Source organism: Scardinius erythrophthalmus (genome assembly GCF_964197995.2).
Source record: "Scardinius erythrophthalmus genome assembly, chromosome: 8".
Taxonomy (NCBI): domain Eukaryota; kingdom Metazoa; phylum Chordata; class Actinopteri; order Cypriniformes; family Leuciscidae; genus Scardinius; species Scardinius erythrophthalmus.
Window position 1 is genome coordinate 17,732,563 of NC_138228.1, and position 22,209 is coordinate 17,754,771.

The 22,209-nt window shown below is 36.6% G+C and overlaps 1 protein-coding gene across 1 annotated transcript in view; it reads left to right on the forward strand.

The window, feature by feature from the left end:
* Nucleotides 1-22,209, forward strand: part of shank3a (SH3 and multiple ankyrin repeat domains 3a) — a gene marked incomplete at its 5' end in the record, with an annotated part of 235,337 nt that overhangs the window by 191,149 nt on the left and 21,979 nt on the right. Inside the window, 2 exons of the mRNA XM_081372532.1 lie at nucleotides 1,359-1,472; nucleotides 20,302-20,377. Of these exons, the coding sequence (XP_081228658.1) occupies nucleotides 1,359-1,472; nucleotides 20,302-20,377 (190 nt within the window). The remainder of the gene's footprint in view (nucleotides 1-1,358; nucleotides 1,473-20,301; nucleotides 20,378-22,209) is intronic.

A 22,209-nucleotide genomic window follows, 5' to 3' on the forward strand; every position in this document is an offset into this window, starting at 1 on the left:
CTGGAGGCGTGTGTGTGTGTGTGTGTGTGTGTGCGTAACCTCAGTCAGTAGCACTGAGGTGATAATATTCTAATGGCTGTGCTTCCGGCTTGATCAACAACCAAAAACCACTCAAAGAATTTCAAATCTCCTGATTAAAAATGCAGTATAATTGGTTGTATTTAGAAGATTAGGTTTTTAGTCTTGGAGAAAGTGTGTGTTTGTGTGTGTGAGGAGTGCTGTGTCAATGGATGGTTTATACAGATCAATTGACTTTTCAATAAGTCCCACGTTGAAAATGTCACTGGCCAATCATTGCTAATCCACCATTTTTGCATATAGAAATAGGCATTTTACTATTGAGGATCTGTGTCTGTATATAGTTTTAAACACAATTGTACTGCAAAGGTCCAATCATATGGTTAACATTTATTCTCTTTAAGGCGAACAACATATTTTTAAATAAAATATTTATGCCATGAAAGTTATATATATATAAGTAGTGATTTGCATTTGTTATGTACTCTGTGTAAGTGAGGTTTCATTTATATGCCATCTCCAGTTAAAGACCTTCTTCAGCATGAATGAAACCCCCTGTGTGTATAATACACAGCACACACTTACATTGTTGCTTATTGATTTGTGGAATTCATGGAGTACCACAAAATTGCCCACCTGCACTTTTTGCACACCTTGCTCTTTTGATAAACACACCCTTGTACAACCAATGCTTTTAAACTGCAGTATCCTAGCAACTACAATGCTGAAGGACTTGATGCATGTTTTTAGTGTGTCTGGTGTGGTCACCACATGTGTTACCATGTGTCACCACATTGTGTTACTTCAGCTTGTGTAAAAACTCACAGGATGAGTCAGTTTCCTGTTGAACACAATGTTCTGCTCTTACTCAGTTTCCACTGGTCATTCAACTCACGTCACAGAGTATTTCATCTATCCGTTCTCCCTCTTCAAGCTCATTTCCGAAAAGGAAAAGGATCTTTGAATGCGTGCTGAGATCACATTCATACCTGACACATCACGCATCTGAATGGGAAAGTGCCATAGACTTCTATTGATTTTATATAATGCAGCTAAATTATAACTTTACCATAAATTTAATAAACTTTTTGCATTTTCAGAATAAAAAGTGTGCCCCGCCAGGCATTACTATTTTGTTTTGATATTACTGTATGATCCAGGATGTTAGCTAACTTCTTTGGGGATCAATGTCTAATCAAAATCAAATGATTTGTGTTCATGAGATGGCAATTAAAGTATCTCTCTCTCTCTCTCTCTCTCTCTCTCTCTCTCTCTCTCTCTCTCTCTCTCTCTCTCTCTCTCTCTCTCTCTCTCTCTCTCTCTCTCTCTCTCTCTCTCAGTGTTAAGTATAGGAGAAGGGGGTTTCTGGGAGGGCACTGTAAAAGGAAGAACTGGTTGGTTTCCTGCGGACTGCGTGGAGGAGGTACAGATGAGACAGTTTGATCCTCGACTTGGTAAGAAGTGATGCACAAATACACATTTGCATACAACTAGGATTGGACAATATTTTAAATATTTATTATATTATCAAATTAACTGACACTACTTGTTTGATTCATTTCTGTGAATAATTTCTTTGAACGGTCCATTTCATCTAATCAGTTTAAAATACTATTCACACTCAATAATGTTCCCTATGTGCCATTGCTTCAAATTGCTTTGAAATTGAAATTTTTACTGTAATTATTTATTTGTATTGTACAGTAATCAACATTTGAAGTGGATCAAAAAAGTTGATCAAAGTTGTCCTAAGACAAGAAGGGGTTTTGTTCAAAATTCATGTATAACTTGGATGAAAGGTTTTGATCCACTTCTAATGTTGAATACTGTATTTTACTGCATCTTATTGCAGTTGCGCCAAAAAATGTCAAATCTAGCTGGCTAAATGTCAAAATTATGGCTCGATCACCCTTTTCAAATTTGTACAGATGCTTTCTGCAGATATTCAACAGACACTTTTATTAAAAATGTATTAAATATTAAAGTATTAAGATTAAAGATTAAAGTATTAAAGATATTAAGATATTTAAAAAAGTATTAAGATATTTTTTACATTGTCCGGCTTTGCACACAGTACAACTCTAGGATGTCTAAATGCCCACAGCTGTTGTCTAACATAAATGATTTTCAACACTGCAGTATGTCTGTAGATGAGAAATCATGTTCAGATGTGTTGAGATCCACACACACACACCTCTCTCTCTCTCTCTCTCTCTCTCTCTCTCTCTCTCTCTCTCTCTCTCTCTCTCTCTCTCTCTCTCTCTCTCTCTCTCTCTCTCTCTCTCTCTCAAATGCTGGTTTTAGAGATGTTTGTCATTTTTAGGGCTGTGCATTGAGATCAGGAAGGCAGGCCGGCGTCTGTACTAAACATCACATTTAAATGCATTGTGAGAGCGCGAGAAAGAGAGATGAAAAATTCCCACACCTTTTCCAAAGACAAGCGTGGCACGTTTCCAATAATTCAAACACGCACACATACAGAAACAGGTTAAAGGGGAGCTCAGAGTGATGTATTGCCTGCATCCTTTGAGGGCTTTCTAGAAATGAAAGATCTAATGATGCCAGGAAACCACCGGAAAGCCCCAGTAGATACACCAGGGTGTTTTTCCATCAGCTGGAATATGTTTTATAGAAGAATCCTTTAGTTTTTACCATGAGTCGGTTTATGTTCTGATATGCTGAAAGTGAGAGTGCTTAGGATTACCATTTAAAAACCACAGATATATAACCATGGACCTGTTGTTTTTGTGAATGGTAGCTTGCCAGACTGTCAGAAATCTCAAGACGTCAGCCATCTTTAAACTGATTTGTAAAATGTTGCTGGCTGTAATATGTGTGCTGAGTTTAGAAGCTTGTTGTTGCATGCTAAGGGTTGATGTACAGGATATGATGATCGCAATTCAATTGAGCGGCTTTAAGTGTCAATGTTATGTGTGCTGGTGACACAATATATTACGACTTATTACGATATTACGATATATATCCTACCATTCAAAAGTTTGGTGTCAGTACGTTTTTTTTTTTTTTTAAGAATGAAATGCATTTATTCAGCAAGGATGCATTAAATTGATGAAAAGTGACAGTAAAGACATTTCTAATGTTATAAAAGATTTTAATTTCAAATAAATGTTGTTCTTTTGATTTGAAACATATCACTTTCCTTGGAAATATTAAGCAAGACAACTCTTTTTAATATTGATAATAATAAGAATTTTTTCTTAAGTAATCAAATATGCATAATGTGATGATTTCTGAAGGATCATGTGAAACTGAAGTGATGCTGAAAATTCAGCTTTGTCATCACAGAGATACATTGCATTTTAATATATAAAAAAAAAACAGTTACTTTAAATTGTAATTATATTTAACAATATTGCGGTTTTACCGGATGTTTTTATTTTTTATCAAATAAATGCAACCTTTGTAAGTGTAAAAGATTTCTTTCAAAAACGTACCAGTTTTCAAATTCACCTGCCCCAAATGGTAGTGAACATGCAAAAGGCTTTAAGGAGTTGAATTTCTTTGTGTATGTGAGTCTTAATGCTAATAGTTTCTCTCCTCTCATTTCCTTTAGTTTCATTATAAAAGAACGTTGACTCTCCTGAGAACAAAGAATGTTGCAACCAGTAAGATCCCTCGAGACCACACTTAATTTGTAATTGGTCTCATTCTTCCCATTAGAGGAAAATTAACAGTTTCTCTCCTTTTTACTTCAGATGTGTATTCTCACACACACACACACACACACACACACACACATTTGCAAACACAGTACTACCATTGTATTTTCCAATTTATTATGTCCTTCTAATGGAGGAAGCACTGTTTGTTTTTGCCGCCTTCATCCGCTTTTATGGGCGTTTGTGTGCACATAAATTTGAAGTATATGCGGACATAGTGTATTTCAGAGAGCACAGGTCATATGTACATATATTAGACCCTATGGGTGATTTTTAGAGAAATTTAAACAGCAAAAAAATTACGAACAAAATTAAACACAGAAATGTAAATACAAAATATCAAACCATTGGGCTAACAAATTTTATAATTTAGCCTCAATAAAAATGTGACATTTCAAAAAAATACAAAAAAGCAAGAATTGATCAAATGTAAATGTGCACCTTGGATGCATTGTAAGTCACATTGATAAAAGTTGGCTTAAATGTAAATGTAGAAGCCTTTATTCTGGTTTCAGCACCAGCTGTGACGGACAGCTCCCTGATTTCAGTGGACAGCTCCAGCATGTCAAGAAAACACCCAGAAACTGTAGACTAGGCAAGATCTGCAGCACTTTGCTGTATGACAGATGCACTGTGAAATGTGTGTGTGTGTGTGTGTGTGTCTACATCGCTACACTCTAATCTCTAGTATCTCCGCTCTGAAGCTGGTAACACTAGGCGGTCTGTAATAGGATTGCATAATGCTGCATATGAGAGGGAAGAGAGAGTGTGTCTTGCTGTGTCATTGTCCAGACACTCGTCACAAGCTATCGGTCAATTAAACAATGTGTGAAGACAGACCTGTCATCTGTCCATCTCTATCAAGACCCGGAAGAGGGAAAATGAGCATGCGTGTTTGTGTCTTTTGTGTTAGCGTTTATCCAGAAATAACAGATGAAAGCTCTTTGACAGTAGAGGCAATATGTTTCGCCTCACTGAAGCGATGAAGACAACCCTGTGTACAATTAACTTACCCAAACAAACCCTTTATGTGCTCTGAGTGTGTGTGTGTGTGTGTGTGTGTGTGTGTGTGTGTGTGTGTGTGTGTGTGTGTGTGTGTGTGTGTGTGTGTGTGTGTGTGTGTGTGTGTGTGTGTGTGATTTAACATCGATTACTGAAGCGATTTCAGTCATGCATGTCAGATTCTGAAGCCTGAACTAATGTTCATTCAGATTTCTCTCTGAGCTCACTGCTGTGTCGTGACTCAAGTGACATCAATCTCATTCTCTTGAGCTCTCTCCCTCTCTTTCTTTCTTCTTTTCATCCCTCATTCTATGTAGTTGACCTCTGTACTTAGATTGGTTGTGCTGTTGGTAAGAAGGCAATCAAATTAGTTAGAAGTGTAGGCATTTATTTATCATTTATATTTATTTTACCTTACTCTTTATGTAACATTCAGTAGAGTATAAGCTCCCAGTGAAATTAATGTCAATTAAATCTCGATGTCCCTTCCTTTCCTATAGGAGAAGCAAGTGACAAAATATTATTCATGACTGTTATAGAAATGAAACACTGTTGGCTATTTAAAAAGGGGGAGTGGTTTATTATGTGTTATTTTATTTTAGTGTTATTTTAGTATTAATTAATTAGATAGATAGATAGATAGATAGATAGATAGATAGATATGCATTTAATGTTTAATTTTTTATTTTTTTCCAGTTAGACATTTTAATTTACTTTACTTTTAACTTTTTTCAGTTGCATTTCAAATGTAAAAAAAAATCAAAAATATAATAATCATCATCATATCTACAAAAATGTTTTTAATATTTTTAGCTGTAATTAACAGTAACCCTAGCCCAACTTCCTTTTCTGTAGGAAATGTCAAAAAATGTATGTGCACATCATGGCATTTCATCTTGATATTTAACTTTGAATAAAATAGAATTGAATAATTATGAAATGCAGATTTGAATTTGAATTCGTATGTACCTTAGAATACAAAAGACTAAATACATTAGTAGTGAATAGAATATTTTGTTTCAAATGATCACTTGTTTTAATATTTATTAAACTTATTGAGAACATATTCTTATTTGAAGACTTCTAACTCTGCTTAGACAGTGCACAGCTCTACCCCAGAAGTTATTCCTGTCCTACGGTTCTGATATGGTCCGGAATGCCCGCACCCTACTTAATATGCTGTTCAGCTAGTGTAGATTGCATTTATATACACTCACCAACACACTGGAATTTCCATCAGTGGTGCTGCAGTGTGCAGCGGGATCTGGGGGGCATGTCTGGAATCAGTAAATACCTACAGACCCACACAGACCAGCATACCTCTCTCTCTCTCTCTCTCTCTCTCTCTCTCTCTCTCTCTTTCTCTCTCTCTCCCTCCCTCCCTCCCTCCCTGCCTCAGTCGATGACTCATCCTTCTGAATCACCCAAATAGTTTCGTTGCTATTTTTAGTCTCATTTATGGGTTTGGGTGCAGAAACTCCCTCATTTTTTTCTTCTTTCTCTTGTTTGATGTTGTTTTAGACTCACAAGATCCCTCTGTCTGTCTCTCTTTCTCTCTCTTACATAAACTACATTCTCTTTTTTGCATTTTTTACATATTAGCTGAGTTCAAATATTTGTCATGGTAACTTTTGCGTCATTCCCAGAAACAGAAGTGGTGTTTTCTGTTTTTCTGTTTTAAGGCAGGCATCACCTCACCATTAGCCTACTGTTGATCATAGTTTAGGTTAGTTATTTGAAATTCATAACTTTACGTATGGTATAAGTATTTATAAGTATTATAAGCATTTAATATGTAAATCATTACATATCAGAAATCACTGGTCACAGATCAGGCATTACAATTAACACAGTTAGTTACATGTTATGGCAATACTGTCTAGTCCATAACGTAAAAGTCTGTTTGCAAAGCCTGCAACTGATTTACCTAAGAATCCAAAGTGAAATGTACTGAATACAAATAAATAATGCTCAACTGAGACATTCACATTGTTGAAAACAAATAACCACTTTCCTAGCATTAGGATCCTTTGGAAGGTAATGGTGTATTTAGTCCAGTGCAATAATGAAGTAGGCGTTGATCCTCTTCTGCAGAGGCGGTCTTTCACCAAGATAGGCACATTCCATAATGAGTCGTTCGCTAGGCTTGGTTACAATAAAAGCTGTTTTTGGATAACAAGGAAGTTTTCAGCACTGAAACTTATAGAATATTCTTATAGTACGATGGCCTCTTATATGTCAAAAGCTCAAGGCAAATTTCTCAATTCATGACCCCTTTAACATCCTGTCCCGTTTGGGCTACAAACTTGAATGATACTTCAAATGATGACACTTAAGGTGTGCTATTACGTTTTTAAGTGATCAGATCTATACATTTTCACCAACATTGTCCTGCAGCACTTCACAGGCGATGAGTGGAAAGATAATTTTATATTGACACGACAGTCATTTAATATATTCAACAACAACAACAACATCAGCTTGTTCCATGCGTCATACATACATCATGCCATTTCTACATCATTGCACAAGCGCAAAACTTTCCAGTTTTGGTTTTCAATCCAATCAAGTGTTTACATGCCCTCTCAAACCGATTGCATTTTCATTCGAATTGGACTTTTAAACAGATTGTAATCAGAATACAATGCTCCATGTAAACACACCTACTGTCATAGACTAAAGACTAAATATCATAGGGACTGGGGGTGAACTATTTTGACTTGGGCCAGTTAGTAACCCACCCAGAAGGCCATAGCAACTACCTAGCAACCACCCAGAACACCCTAGCATAGTGCCGGCAAGCTTAGCATGGTAAGCTTAAGTTGATCTTGTTAGTGTGGTAACTAACATTGTAAGTAACTAAGGGCTTTCACACTGGGCACGTTTGTTGCGTCTGAGCAATATTGTTCCTGGTGCCCCCGCAGTGTTTTTCTGGTTTCACACTCAACTTGATTCTATCGAACCCTGGTGTACTTGCGTTCATCGTACGTCATCACAAGCGTGCACACCGCATGATAAAATGAACAATGCGGATAATACATTGTGTTTTTTTATTAATTTGGTGCTATTATGCACAGCTGAGTAAACAACACTTTGCGGCCTTCTTCTGCTTGCTAATGGAATCTTTAGAGGAGAAGATCAACACTATCATCCCTTACATGTGTTATTCAAGCTACAGCGCATGTGCAGGTTACTTTTCTTCCTGAACAAGTGCGCACCCGAGTCCATGTTGCTTTCATATTCACGTGAATCGCGCCACAGTTTAAGTTCAGTCCAACTCAAGCTGGTGTGTTGAATGGATGTCTCGTGTTTGAAGTTTGACTATAGAGTCATGGACTGCGGCTTTGCGGCAAAAACTTAACTTAGAAAACAATACTCTAAACAGAACAGAAAAGAAACTAAGTAAAAGAAAGAAAAGTAAATGAGACTAGTAGTTAGATGGCTTGAATGAAACTGTTCAGTTTTAACCCATTTTCATCTCCCAAGTCTGTGTAATGCTTTGTTCCTTTTTAAACTCAAACGTTTGTCCAGCCCTTTGGAGGATTTCTGACCAATTATACCTTGTCTTTAGCTCGGGTGTGACTATTTCTCCTCCTCTCACATGAATTACATAATCTGAATTGTGTGATCTAAGCATGATAGTCACATATATAGGTTGTAGATATGATATAAAATTATGCTGTTGAACAATGTTTGATTATAAGTCTCGTCTAGGATTGTTTTGGAATGATCTTATGCATTTTGTTGTGTAAAGACAGTCTCTTTGGTTTTTAAGAGATTTCAATCCTGTGTTTAAGAGCTCAGGTCAAACATAGTTCTTTGAAAAGACGGTCTGTTTTGGATCTCTGTCTTGGGAGAGTCAAGTGCCATCTCCAAACCAGTCCATCTTTTTTTAAACTGCCTAAAGTTGACATTTTAAGTGTTCATTCTCTACTTGGGATGATCTCGTAGAAGCGTTCATGGTCTTACATGCTTAGCTGGGGAGCTTCTAGACTGAATGTTATTTCAAATGATCCTGAGTTTTGATTTGGAAATTCTATGGAATTCTGCTTCTTGATCAGTTTGAAGGAGTCACTGTGGTCTGATTCGCTCTCAATTCCTACATCATCTTGAAAATTTCGATTTTGGTGATCCACACCAGAGGATCATTTATGTAGCCATCTAAATGAGGACATGACCAGATTTTCGGATTGAATGTTGGGTATATTTCTAGTAGTTACGATCCTCTGCATCTGTGTTCTTGTGTGGGTTGTTTTTTTCTGTATGGGTGTGCAGGGATTGGTTGCCGACGGAGGAACCTGATTGGCGGACACACTGATGCACCACTTTAAAAGGGCGACGCTGTTTGAAGATGGCGAGCTCATTCAGATCCCAAAACCTTCCTTTGATCATGCTTCTTTGTGTAACGGCTTCATACTTTTGTTTGTGATGATTTAATCAGACTCTTACTTATGTTAGAGTGTAGAGGGGTGTCCTGCCAGTTATTCTACTTTGTTTGTGATTTGTTTATTTATATGGAGTTAGGTACGTTTTCTTTGTAATTTTGTTACTCCCAGATTAGGTTATTTATACATGTTTATTATTTTGGCCTTGGGGTACCCTGAAGCCAAGGCTCGTTTATTTAATTACTTTTCATTCCACCTTAATAAATTAACACCATGTCTACCCTATCAGCATGAGAGGAAGCATATATTCACTCTACTCACCTAACATTCCTTGACAGTTTTCAGCATCCCTCCACTCACTCTCAGCTTGTTCTTCCACTGCCTGAAATACGGGGGGAGAACTTTGGGTTCAGGCCGAATACCGAGCCCGGAGCCTCTCCTCGGACAGCACGTCAAATATGCATTTATTCTATCGGACTTATTTGTAAGTGTGAACTCGTGAAATCTCAATTCTCCAGCGCCAGTCATCTTTGTTGTTAACGAATTCAACCCAAGCGCTCTTTGGTGACGTAGATGATTACGTTGCTCATCTGTCCATCATCGTATAAAGCCCGCCCTGACAATTTGATTGGTCCGAACAATTTTTGTTCGGGCATAATAGCTCCTCAACGGATCGAGTCCAGACCGAACTTCCCGAACTAAAGATTTTGTGGGCGGGGCTAAGTTCGGCTGGCATCCAGGCTAGTTTTAAAGTGTATCCTTTTCTCTTTCAGTAAGGCTAAAAACAGTCCAGGCCAGGGGGTTAAATTGTCTCTTGTATCATTGTCTCAGTGAAAATATGTTAGACCCAGTTGGAGCTGTCAAAAGGAATGTCAGTCACATGGTGAGAAGTGTTTGACTCTGTGACTAAAGGGTACAGACAGTGACAGAGGAAGAGAGGGGAAAGGAGGCAATTTATCTCTTCCAAAACCAAGTGAGCTACCTACGGAGGCAGCATGCTTAGACATTAGTAATATGTGTAATCCCGATGTGAAGGTTGTTCTGAAAAGTAGGAAAACTAACAATACTAGATATCTCGCTTTAGACAAACTCAGCGTCGATTGTGTGCTTTTTTATTTGTTAAAATAGGATATAGCATAAACTGTAATATTGTGAAATATTATATTTATAATTTAAAATAACTGTTGTTTACAAATGTTATGTATTCCTTTAATGGCAACGCTAAATTTTCAGCATCATTACTTCAGTCTTCAGTGTCACATGTTCCTTCAGAAATAATTCTTATGTGCTAATTTGCTGTTCAAGAAACATTTATTAAACTAATAGAAACATATTAAACTGTATTCATTTTAAATATAAATCTTTTGTAACATTATAAATGTTTTACTATCGCTTTTGATTAATTTAATGCATGCTTGGTCAATAAACTTCTTTAGGAAAAATAAATCTTACTGACCCCAAACTATTAAAGGGTCATGGGTTTGATTCACAGGGAATATGCATACTAATAAAATGTATATTCTTAATGTACTTTAAGTCACTTTAGATAAAACCCTCTGCCAAATGAATAAATGTGCATTTAGAAAGCGAGGGAGAATGAAAAAGTGAGAGATATCAGCAGGAATGTATTCCATTAAATTAGCCTTCATGTTATTCATTTCTTTTCTGCAGGTTAAATGTGATTTCACTGAACGTACTGTTACTGTTTTACATACCACCCAGAGATAGTTACCATTGGAAACACGAAATAGTGTGAATATGTATGAATGTAGAATTTTCTACATTTTTTTTTATAACAGAGCCAACTATATTTCAACATTTTCTGGGGGGAAAATATATATATATTGGTTGCTTAGGTGCTTTGAGTGATTTCTAAGGCATCGCAGGGTAGTTTGTTGGGTGTTGTTCATGGTTGCCGAGTCAAAAGAGCTCTAGATATGGCTTAAGCTCAGAGTTTTCTGGGATTGTTCCACCCGTCTTGACATTCTTAAGGTGAACAATATTTGGCACACCGGTTCTCAGTAAGGGTCCAGGATGTGTTGTGCATTGAATAAGTTGTTGAATAAGTTTATGGGTTTGTACAAATCTATATGAGCAATAGTAATAGCGATGCTCATCACTAATGAGTTTGTGTCTGTATGCCTGTGCTATAAAATCACAATCTGAAGTGAACTAAATGAGTTATATCACATGATCAGATGTGTTGAAGGGTAGGCAGGTTTGGCTCTGTGTGACTGTTGAGCAGGTGAAGGTGAGAGCGTGGAATCAAATGAAGCCCTGTGTAAGAATTGAGAAATGCCGGGCAGTCTGGTTGAGGAACGACCACTCCCGAGAAGACAAAGGACCTTCCTGGAAATTAACATTTGACTCAATCCTGAGAAACTAGCAGTCAATCACCTCCCCCATGTTGTCTCTCTCACATGCTGAGATCACCAGATATTCACCCAAAAATCTATATGGTTTACTGTGAATAATTATCATACAGTATTATACATGTTTGGTATCATTTGAAATGTCTCAGTGCGACTGGTACAAATGTCTCATTCCCAAAGAATTAAACCAAACGGTAATAAAGTTCTTAAGAGTTTAGAGATAACTTGCACATAGAGGAAGGGTGGGTCCTCCAGGCAAATGCCATTCTGCTCCCAAAAAGGTGTAAACTCTGAATGCAAATTCCCATTGTTAGCAAATGTTTCCATGTGAAAGAAGTGTCTGTCTATATAAAGAAATGCAACAAGAAGCTTGTGGCAATTTGTAACTCAAATTAGCCTGTGATGCAGAGTGTATGCAGGCACTCCGCATCATGTATTTTATGTCAGGTTCGCATCTTCTCTCTTTATTCCAGAGCATTTGATGTTTTGTATTTATTTTCTTTGAACTGATTATGAAATTGGCATGATACATTTACCTTACATAATAAATTGTTACATTTGATTTATTCCGACTGACTCTGAAATTGTTTTCCCAAGTAGATTAAACGGATTCGTATGTTACCGCAAGTTTTGCGTCAGATTAGTGGCAACAAATATTTGGCTCTAATTAAAGTGTACATGTTTTGCAAAGACATGAAGTGAATTTCCGTTTAGGGCAGCAAAAGTGCTGCTTGACCAACCTAAATCTGGGTGTGTCTTACCTCTGGGTGTGTCTTACTGTTTTAATTTAATGTTACTTTAGATAAGTGTACGTGGGAAACCACAGCATTGCCAATCCAAAGCTATTATAAGACAAGTAAAGTTGGTTGACTTATATCTGTAGTAGTGAGCCATACCTCTACTGAAGTAACCGTTACTTTAATTTCAAGTGTATGCAATCACATCAAAATATATTTTATTGTGTAAGCATGAATGCGACCAATCTCTATATACCAATCTCTAAGATATATAGCAATTACCTCTGTTTAGTGACCGAAGCTGGTGAGATTGTGATCGTGAGACCCACAATAAACAAGGCATGAGGACCTCTGAGTGACATAGCTTCCTAATATGAACGGGTAAAATATAAGTAAAGAGTTAAATAGAACAATCAAATGTATTGCTAAACTATTAGATAATTGACCAGTAACCAATTGGCAATCTAACTTAAATTAAAGGTTGTGATAAAATGAAGTCAGATAAAAGCTTAAATGGAATTAAATTACTTTGCCACGCGGAAAGACAGTAACACGCAGAGACCTTCACCCGTTCTATCGGATGCCGCCTTTGGACCGATCTGTAATCTGCTCTAATGCATTTTCAGGAGGTAAGAATACATTCCCAGTGCTCACGGTGCCACTGTTGGTGATCGTGTATTATTGTGTTGCCATGCCTCCAGAGTTACCATGACAGTACATTTGATGAGACTGCTGGTTTTTGGCAGGGTTACACTTCTAAAAACGTGCAAACATACACACAACCAAAAACCATATGTAAATACAGTGTTGAGGACAGACTTTTAAAGACAACATGAAACAGCATTACAGTGGATTTTTATTTCCATAATTTAATATTATCATTATTAGTAACAGCCTAGTTGTAGTAGAAGTAGTAGTAGTAGTAGTAATGCCAATAATATGAATACGTTTAGTTTATTATTATAATAAAGTTGAATTTAGTAGTAGTATCAACACTAGTAATAATAATAATGTTTTGTTTTTTTTATCAATCTGATTATGAAGTTTTGGAAATGTGCTACAGTATATAAATTTTAAAAAGTATTACAGCTACTACTAGTGGTTGAAGTAGTGTAAAGTTTGTAAAGTATCCTTGAGTTTTGGAAAGGTGCTATATAGACAGAAAATGTTGTTGTTGTTTATTGTTATTGCTATTATTGATTATTATTATGAATGCTTCTTATGTCTGATTGTTTGTAAATTATCCTTGAGTTTTGGAAAGCTGCTATATAAATAAATAAAAATATTAGTAGTAATAGGGCCCTATCTTGCTCCCAGCGCAATTGACTTTGTACACCGAAGCATGTATCATTCCTATTTCGCACCCGCGCACAGCAGACTTTTCCCTCCACAGACGCACGTCGGTAAACTAGGAAATGCATTTGCGCTCCCGGGGGCGGTTCAGCGCAAAGAGGAGGCGTGTTCAGGCGCAAATGTTCCCTGGTGCTATTTAGCAGGTTTAGAAAACAATTCCGCCACTGACCAGGAAAAACCTAGTCTAAAGTCAGTGGCGCGTTGCGCATGTTATTCGAATGCTATTTTAAAGGCGCATGCTTGGCCATAATCAATGTAGCGTGTGCACAACGCGCATGCACTTTGCTTATCTCATCTACACACAGACACAGCAGTTCTCATTTTTAGAAATCCATACATTATTACAAGAAAAAATATTAACACACGAGGGAAATCTTTGTTGTGTCCATGAGGATGTGAAAAAATAGGCATAAATCTAGCTTACACATTTACCCAAATTATTATACAGTACACCCGTTTAACCGAAGCTAATTTGGGTGGGTTTCTCCCATCCCCATACAATGTCACTTCTCTGTCTTTTACGGCCCTGACGAGAACGTCGGTTTCCTCGGCTGTGAACCGCTCCTGGCGTGCGCCTGGCAAATCCGCCGTTATAATAACAATCCGCCATGGAACTAGCGCACCTGCTCTTAAAGGGAATGTGAGATGATGCTCTGATTGGTTTATTTCACGTTACGTCCAAACCACACCTATGAATAATGAAGCTACTTCAGACCAACCCATTTTAGATTTGCGCCGGGCGCAAGAGTCATTTTTCCCGCCAGTATAATTGCAACAGTGCCCAAGACCCGCCCACAAAGTTACTTGCATTTCGCGCTTGATACTTGCGTTTCAGATCGTTAAAATAGGGCCCATAGTATTGTTGTTAATAATAATGATAATAATACATTGAAAATAATTTAGGGCTGCACTTGGCTCTTGAGGTGGTGAAATGTGTTAGGCTATGAAATAGTGTGGTGCTGACTTGACATCACTTTGTAGACCAAAACGCGTAGCGAATTAGCATTTTAGCACTTCCCGTTCCATCATCCCGAAGCCATTGGGTTTTTGGTTAAATGGTTGAAATAAGGTCTGTGGTGAACACAAGCACAAGTTTTTGTCGAGGGAGCCAGTGTGATGCTAATTGACCTACAAAGTAATGTCATTCTTGCACCACTCTACTCTTTAGTTAAAGGCCAATTTTTTTCATACAATTAATATAACTTATTTTAATGTTCTGTTAGTATATATTATTGTACAGTCAACTACTGTTGTTTATTTGTGCTATATATATTGACTGATTGATTGAATGAATCATATTTTTCTCTCCTCAAATGACCTTGGATACATCAGCAGAAAAGTCATTTCAGAGGCAGACTGTTTTAAACCACGTAAGTGTAGATAAAAAAACAGCATTTTTTTCACTGAGAAAGGTACTTAATCTTAGAGCTGTCCCTATGAATGTACTTTACATTTCTTTACATATAAAAGCTTTTGCTGAAATGCTACTTACTGCTCATGTACTCTGTTGTATGTTTTAGCAAAAGAAAAGATTACTTCCCTCTGAGTCTCCCAGATTCATCTCTCTCAGGTATCACCATTCATAATCCTCATCTTATGACTTATGAAAAATGAGAGAGACAGTCACACGCAGCGAACCCTTTCTCTCATCTCGTCGCAGAGAAGTGGGTCGGCTCCGTGCAGGGCAGCCGGAGGCCATGGAGAGACAGAGAGATGTCTAGGAAAGGGAAAAAAAAGCGTGAGAGATTCAAAAAGAGAGTTGAGGATTGAGGTAGAGAGTGTAAGCGTGAGGTAATGTCGAAATCACATCAACAGATATTCTATTTCTGATCAAGCGTGGAAAGAGACCTGCCGCCCCATTGATCTGACCTATTTGCTGCACCGTATGAGTGACAGAGAAAGAGTGTGTTAGAAGAGATACAGCACCACTGAAAAATCAAAGTCTCCTAATTTAATATTTGAAATGAATTGCTTGGTCTACATGGATTGTTCGGTTCTTCTGTTTTGAATGGCTTTCTAAACCTTGTGAGTCTCTCTGATGTGTGTTTGGGTTGAGGACCCCATTGACAAAAAAGGAATAGCGTATCAGTAAGCTGTGGAGATGGGAACGGGACAGACACACGCAGAATAAATCACACATGTCTGTTCAGAGTGGCAGTGAAAGGTAAAGAGAGTTGAGGGTTGAATGTATCGGTGTGTTGAACTTGGATGCTGTTGTCTTGCCTCTGGCCCTTCAGCACCAGAAGAACGTAAAAGGTACGACTACACAACAAATATGAGAACAGCACAACTTTGATTTATTCTGCATATGTCGGATGATAACCATGTTTGCTTGGTCAATTAACAGTATACACTTAAAGGGAAAGTTCACCCAAAAGTGAAAATTCTGTCATCATGTACTCTCAATCAAGTTGTTCCAAACCTATATGAATTCCTTTCTTCTACTGAACACAAAATAAGTCATTTTGAAGAATGTCGGTAACCAAACAGTTGATGAGCCCCATTGACTTCCATAATATGGGGGGAAAATACTATGGAAGTCAATGGGACAATTCATTATATATAAAAAATTTTAGTTGTTTTTTTTAGCTGAAAATTTTGATTTGTCAAATTATAGTTATTTTATTTATATTATAATTTATCATTTTACATATGTATTATTTTATATTTATTTATTTAGATATACATTTATCTATGGAACTTAAATTTGTATTATAAGTTCGTTTTGATAGAGAGGAAAAAAGTTTATGATTGCTCTTTAAGATGGCATGGTGCCTCTTTCACATAGCTAGTGTAAAACAGAGAAATTCTCTCTGCGCCTTATATGTTGGAGATCTATTCTGCCATTTGTTTTGATTAGAAAAAAAATCTACATTTTAGACTTTTGTTGGCTTTAAGTGTGTTTTCAGTTCAGCATCTGTTTGAGTTCTGGCCATCCACATCCCACTTCCAATAATCCCTTGCTGGCGCTGAGGCCCTGCCATGCATGGTGCTGTTCGTTTAAAGCAGGAGCACATTTTACTAAAGCATTCAGCTCATTAAACTGTTGATCCAGAGGGTGCGTGTGATTGGTTGAGGGGTTTTGACAAGCTTCAGTCGTTTGATCATGTCATCAAATTGCCTTTGAGACTCTGAAGGCCTTTGTATACCATCACTCCACTGATCAAGAGCCACTTTTTGCTTTCAAAATACTTGATTTACCAGTGAAGTCATTGTCTTCTGACTGATTATTTTTCCCAAGAAAGCTTGATTCCCCTGTATGGATGTGTATAATTTTCTGTGGTGTACCTCATACAAGAGTGTTTTTCAGGTTACTCTTAATCTTTCTGGCAGCCTTTTTATCTCACTACGAGTTCAGTGAGGCAGTGCTGGTGTATGTGTGTGCGGGATTGTGTTTATTTGGCCACTATATTGGAATAAATGGTCTAGTTGTTCGTTTAGCCATCTGGAATGGATGTGACTCAGCTGTGCTCCACGAACTTTGAATCCTATTTCCGGATCCTGCCTGTATTGGCTGCCACATGACGTGAATGACTGTATCAACATACCCCATTCTCCAACAGATAATATATTGATTCATATACAGTGTGAGTTTATGTTTTTGACAGTATCTGTCATTTGACAGATGATTATTGTATATAGCCCTCAGATCTCTCTCTCTCTCTCTCTCTCTCTCTCTCTCTCTCTCTCTCTCTCTCTCTCTCTCTCTCTCTCTCTCTCTCTCTCTCTCTCTCTCTCTCTTTCCTGTGAGAATGATAAATGATTGCATTATTCTTACTCTGGACACAGATGGCGAGGACCCTTGTAATCAACTGCATATTCAAATGCACTCACACACACATGCACGTCCATATGTTGATTTTATTTTAGCACAGACCTTGAATACAGAGTTGCATTATGGGTAAATCAGATCAACGTTTTTTGTGTGTATTTATCAAGTAACTTATTATCATCAGCCATTTTATTTATCTATAGGCACCGTCGGTTTGTTGCAGTCCTTCAGAGTTTAGCTCCAACCCTGAATAAAAAAAACATTGACTAGAAAAACATTGAAACGAGATTGATTAGCTTGTTCACGTGTGTTTGATTATGGTTGACTAAATCTGCAGGACAGCGAAGTTGCCCATCACTGATCTATAAAGTTTCCATAAGTAATAAAAAAAAAAGTATAATTTATTACAATTTGTATTTATTGTTTATGCTATACTCTATCATTTTTCATTTTATTACGTTAAGTTATTTGTAATTTATTATTTTTTTATATTATATAGATGTATATTTATTAATATAGTAAAGTATAATGTATGTAATAAATATTCATAAATAAGTAACTTTTAAGTTATTTATTTATTTATTATACAGTATAATCATGAAGAGTATCTCTTAGATTAACCAGAACCTTTGCAATGGAACAGAGGTCAAATATTGTTTAAAAACATTTGAGAATGTAAGCGTTTAGTGACTCGGGACGTCTCCTTCTCATTCATTTTTTAAAGTGAGACATCAACCTTTTTAGCATTCTTCAATCAATTAATTATAAACAATATAAGAAGAAAATAAATGAAAAATAAGCCAATTATAAAAGAATGCCTGTTTTCCCATTAATTTTTTGTAAAAAAAAAAAAATAATTGTATAGGGTCGCTAACGACCTGAAGGTGTGTAACAGTACAAGTATATTTTTTCTGCACAACAATAATTTAATCTTTGATGACTGCATGCAATTCACATTTATTCCACGAAGGTGGCAGTGTCTGATACACAATGATGAAGTGACGTTTCACTCAGTTACCGCAGCCAGAAAACAAAAGAATAGGAAGTATCATCAGCAAAACTGATATAGAAAAGGATGGTTTTGAGAATATGTTTGATGTCGTGAATATGAGCCAGATGCTGCATGTACTAATGAGCTCTGATGAGGACAGTGCTGATGATATAAAACATTCTCAAACTGAACTCTTCCAAGCTCTAAAAGATAACAAAATATGCTTTTATTTTATTCTTCTGTAATTGTTACTTTAATATCAGGAGAGTTTTATATTATCGTGACAGGTAGAGATCCATCCGTGTTAGATATAGGTCCGGGTTGCTAAAAACCTGAATATGTAATAATGATTGGCGAAACATTTGCGCATTTAAGGGTTAATATGTTTAAATTTTCTGAAGAAAAGGTGAGTGGTAACAATGCTTGGATGTACCTGGTGGTTTCTAGGGTGTTCGAGGTGGTTTCGTACTGGTCCAAGTCAAGCGAGCCCTTTCTCAAGTCATACAAACTGTGCAGCGTAACTCAACTGTGTGCTACGTCACAAATTTGAATGCTTTTGTTTGGTGTTCAAATTCCTATATGCATTAGATATAGTGATGCATATATAACCCTCTTTCTCTCTCGTTCTCTTGTGCGCTCTCTCTTTCTCTCTCCTGTGAATTTGATCTGTGCATCCTTTCTTGCCTTCAAGTCATTAAAATGCTAATGCATGCTTTAACTTCTCAATTTTGTGGTGACAGAGTAGGACGCAGAGTCAGTAGAAGTAACTCTTGCTTTTCCTCTCTCTCTCTCTCTCTTAATTTCTCTTTTCTGTTGCTCTAATAATTTCTCTTGTAAGTGTAATCAGTTGTCAATATAATGTAGTTATTAATCACACTATAAGTGCAGTCTCAGTAAAGTATAAGCATAACAGGCAGATTTTTAGATTTAGTAAGGACTCGACTGAATGAAGAACTGAAACAGATTTGTTCTTCATCATTGTATCATGAGCTGTTGTGTTTATGAATACAATTTTATTCATAAGTTACAGTATTTGTCATATTTTTTCCCTAAGATCGTTTTACTGTGTAATTTTAAATACATTATTTTTTTGCACCAATGTCATAATTTACATTTTCACGTGGGCGGTCAAATGTTAATACTATTCATCCGTCATTCCTTTTTTGTGTTGGGAGAAAAATTTGAGTTACTGTATGTTTTCAAAGTACACTGAACTCAGTTTCAAAACAAGGACATTTTTATTTATCATAACATGACTCATTTAAACTCACTCATGTTGGCACAGTCTGCAAGGCACATCGCAGACTGTCAAATGAAGAAGAATAGACATGTACAGAGGGAATACTACAGTGTGACACAGGAAGGAGTGGAGACAGGGGACAGAAGAAAAGACAGAGGAAATATGCATTAGTAATCAGACCAGAGCAAGTGGGTCACTGAGTTTATTAAGAAAGGGGAGAGAGAGAGAGGAAGACATGTTGAATTCAATAACACAGAGAGCAAAGTTTAATTCAATAACCGCTGTATCTAGGAATGAAATGCGTGTGTTTGACTATCTGTTCTTGCCAGAAAATGTTTGTAAGATTATCTGGGTGTGTTTGTGTGTGTGTTAGTGTGTGAACGTGAATACATGTATATGTGTGTCAGCAGATTGGCCTTCTGTAGGGGGGAGCCGTGCATTGATTTCCAGCTGAAAGTCCAATCACATAAATCTAGTCTGGCTTGAGACACCATCCCTATTAGCTCTGACTGGATTAACGAGACCGCTCACACACACACGCACACACTCGCACAGTTGACCTTGCCTATGCATTTAATTAAGCTTGTCTACATTTTCTCACACAAACAAACACCCACATTTTCACACAAGGCTGATTAGAGACATTTGGTCGGCTCTGAAATGCAATGCAAATATGATAAACGGCATTGAAAATGATAAATGTGGTTGGTTACGACGATGCATGTTAATGTGTTTCATGTTTGTCTTTCAGAGACCAGAGAGGATCGAACTAAGAGGCTGTTCAGACATTACACTGTGGGCTCCTACGACAACTTTACCTCATATAGGTAAAGTATACATAAATATGTGTGCATGCATGATTATTTAATATATGGGCATTTTGATGATCAGTAGTTCCAGGCTAACCCGAGACAGAGCATCACCAGTTATCCTGACTCAGTGGATTCAGGAATTTGTAGTGTTGAGTCTCTACTGCCATCTAGAGGATAGAGGTTGTCAACACACTCCAGTGCTGCTCATTCATTACGTCATGTTTTCACTTTTTACCGCTCACATTTGCTTTTAATTTAAACAGTCACATTTGTTCCTCATTGCGTGTTTCAAAGCAAAAGATAATTACTTAAGCACTTGAGTACTAAATTACATTTTACAGCTGAGTGTAATATTAAAAAACAGCCAGCACATGCCATGTTTTACATTTTGCTCAATGTTACAGTCAGTGTAATTGCATATGTAAGTCTACTTAAATAATATATATTGTGTTTAACGGGGTGTTCACGCTAGATTTTAAGAATGCAAAGTTAAGTCTGTCCAACCAACGGATATGAGCAACGAGATGTCGCATGCTCTAATAAAAAAAAATAGGTCACAGTTTAGATAAGGGTTAAATTCTCACTATTAACTAACCACAACTTTTGCCTCAATAAACTCAATTACTTCTTATTAAAAGTTAGTATGGTAGCTGTTAAGTTTAGGTTTTGGGTACGATAAAGCAATGTAGAATATGATCATGCAGAATAAGTCATTAATATGTGTACTAATTGTGTAACTAACAAACCGCCAATAATAAGTGTTACCAACAAATAATAATAAATTGATACAACTTTACAATAATGTTCCTGTAAGTTTAGTTAATGCATTATCTAACAATGAGAAATACACTTGTTACAGTATTTATTATTTTTTGTTAACATTAATTAATACAAAATACAATTGTTCACTGCTAGTTCATGTTTGCTTTGGTCCATTAAATAATACAAACAACAACTTTTGGTTTTAATAATGTGTTAGTAAATGTTGTAATCAACATTAAGATTCATTATTATTATTTTATTATTATATTATACATTATTATTATTCTATTGTGTTTTTTTATTCCAAAATTATACGTTTTGGCATTTAATCTAGTTTCTCACGACATTACACATGCAGCTTCTTATTTGATGTTTGGATACTTTTTGACTACCAATTCGTAAACAGCAAATTTTCAGGCCAGAATACATCATGCTTAGCAGCAATTTATGCTTTATGCTTGCATAGCCATTCTCCCTAGTTTAGTTTCTGCTATTTTAGTCAGTTCTGTTGATTACACTGTAATGAAATGTGTCTCTGAAATTAAAGACTGATTGACGTGGGAAGGAGGATGGGGAATAAGATGACTTGGAGAATAGAGAAAGAGAGAGAGAGACGATTAATTACTGGAGTCTCTCTGTCAAACTGATACTTTTTACTCCATTCATCTTCTCTTGCCAAGCTGCTCAACAACAGCAAACAGGTCTAGAACAGCAGTTTAAAGAACTGCACCCAGTCAAATCAATTACCTGCTGTATCAGAGAAAAAGACTCGAAACACACAAGACAAACGAAGCCACTCCCAGACTCTTAAAAAAATTGCTGAAATCACCTTGCTGAAATCCTCTAAAAGGTCTCCCAACTCAAGGTGCATTTAGAAGTATGCTAATCAATTTAATCTGTAAATATTAGCATGTAAGTGTGTCAAACTACATTCAGCTAATATTACAAGTCTGCTAATTAATTTAAACACTTGTTTAGCAGACTGCCACTCTTAGAAGAAAAGGTTCTTTATAGAAACTTAAACAGTTCTGTCAGGTGCTTCATTTGTCATGGGATCATTTCATGGATTTAGTTTTAATGAATTA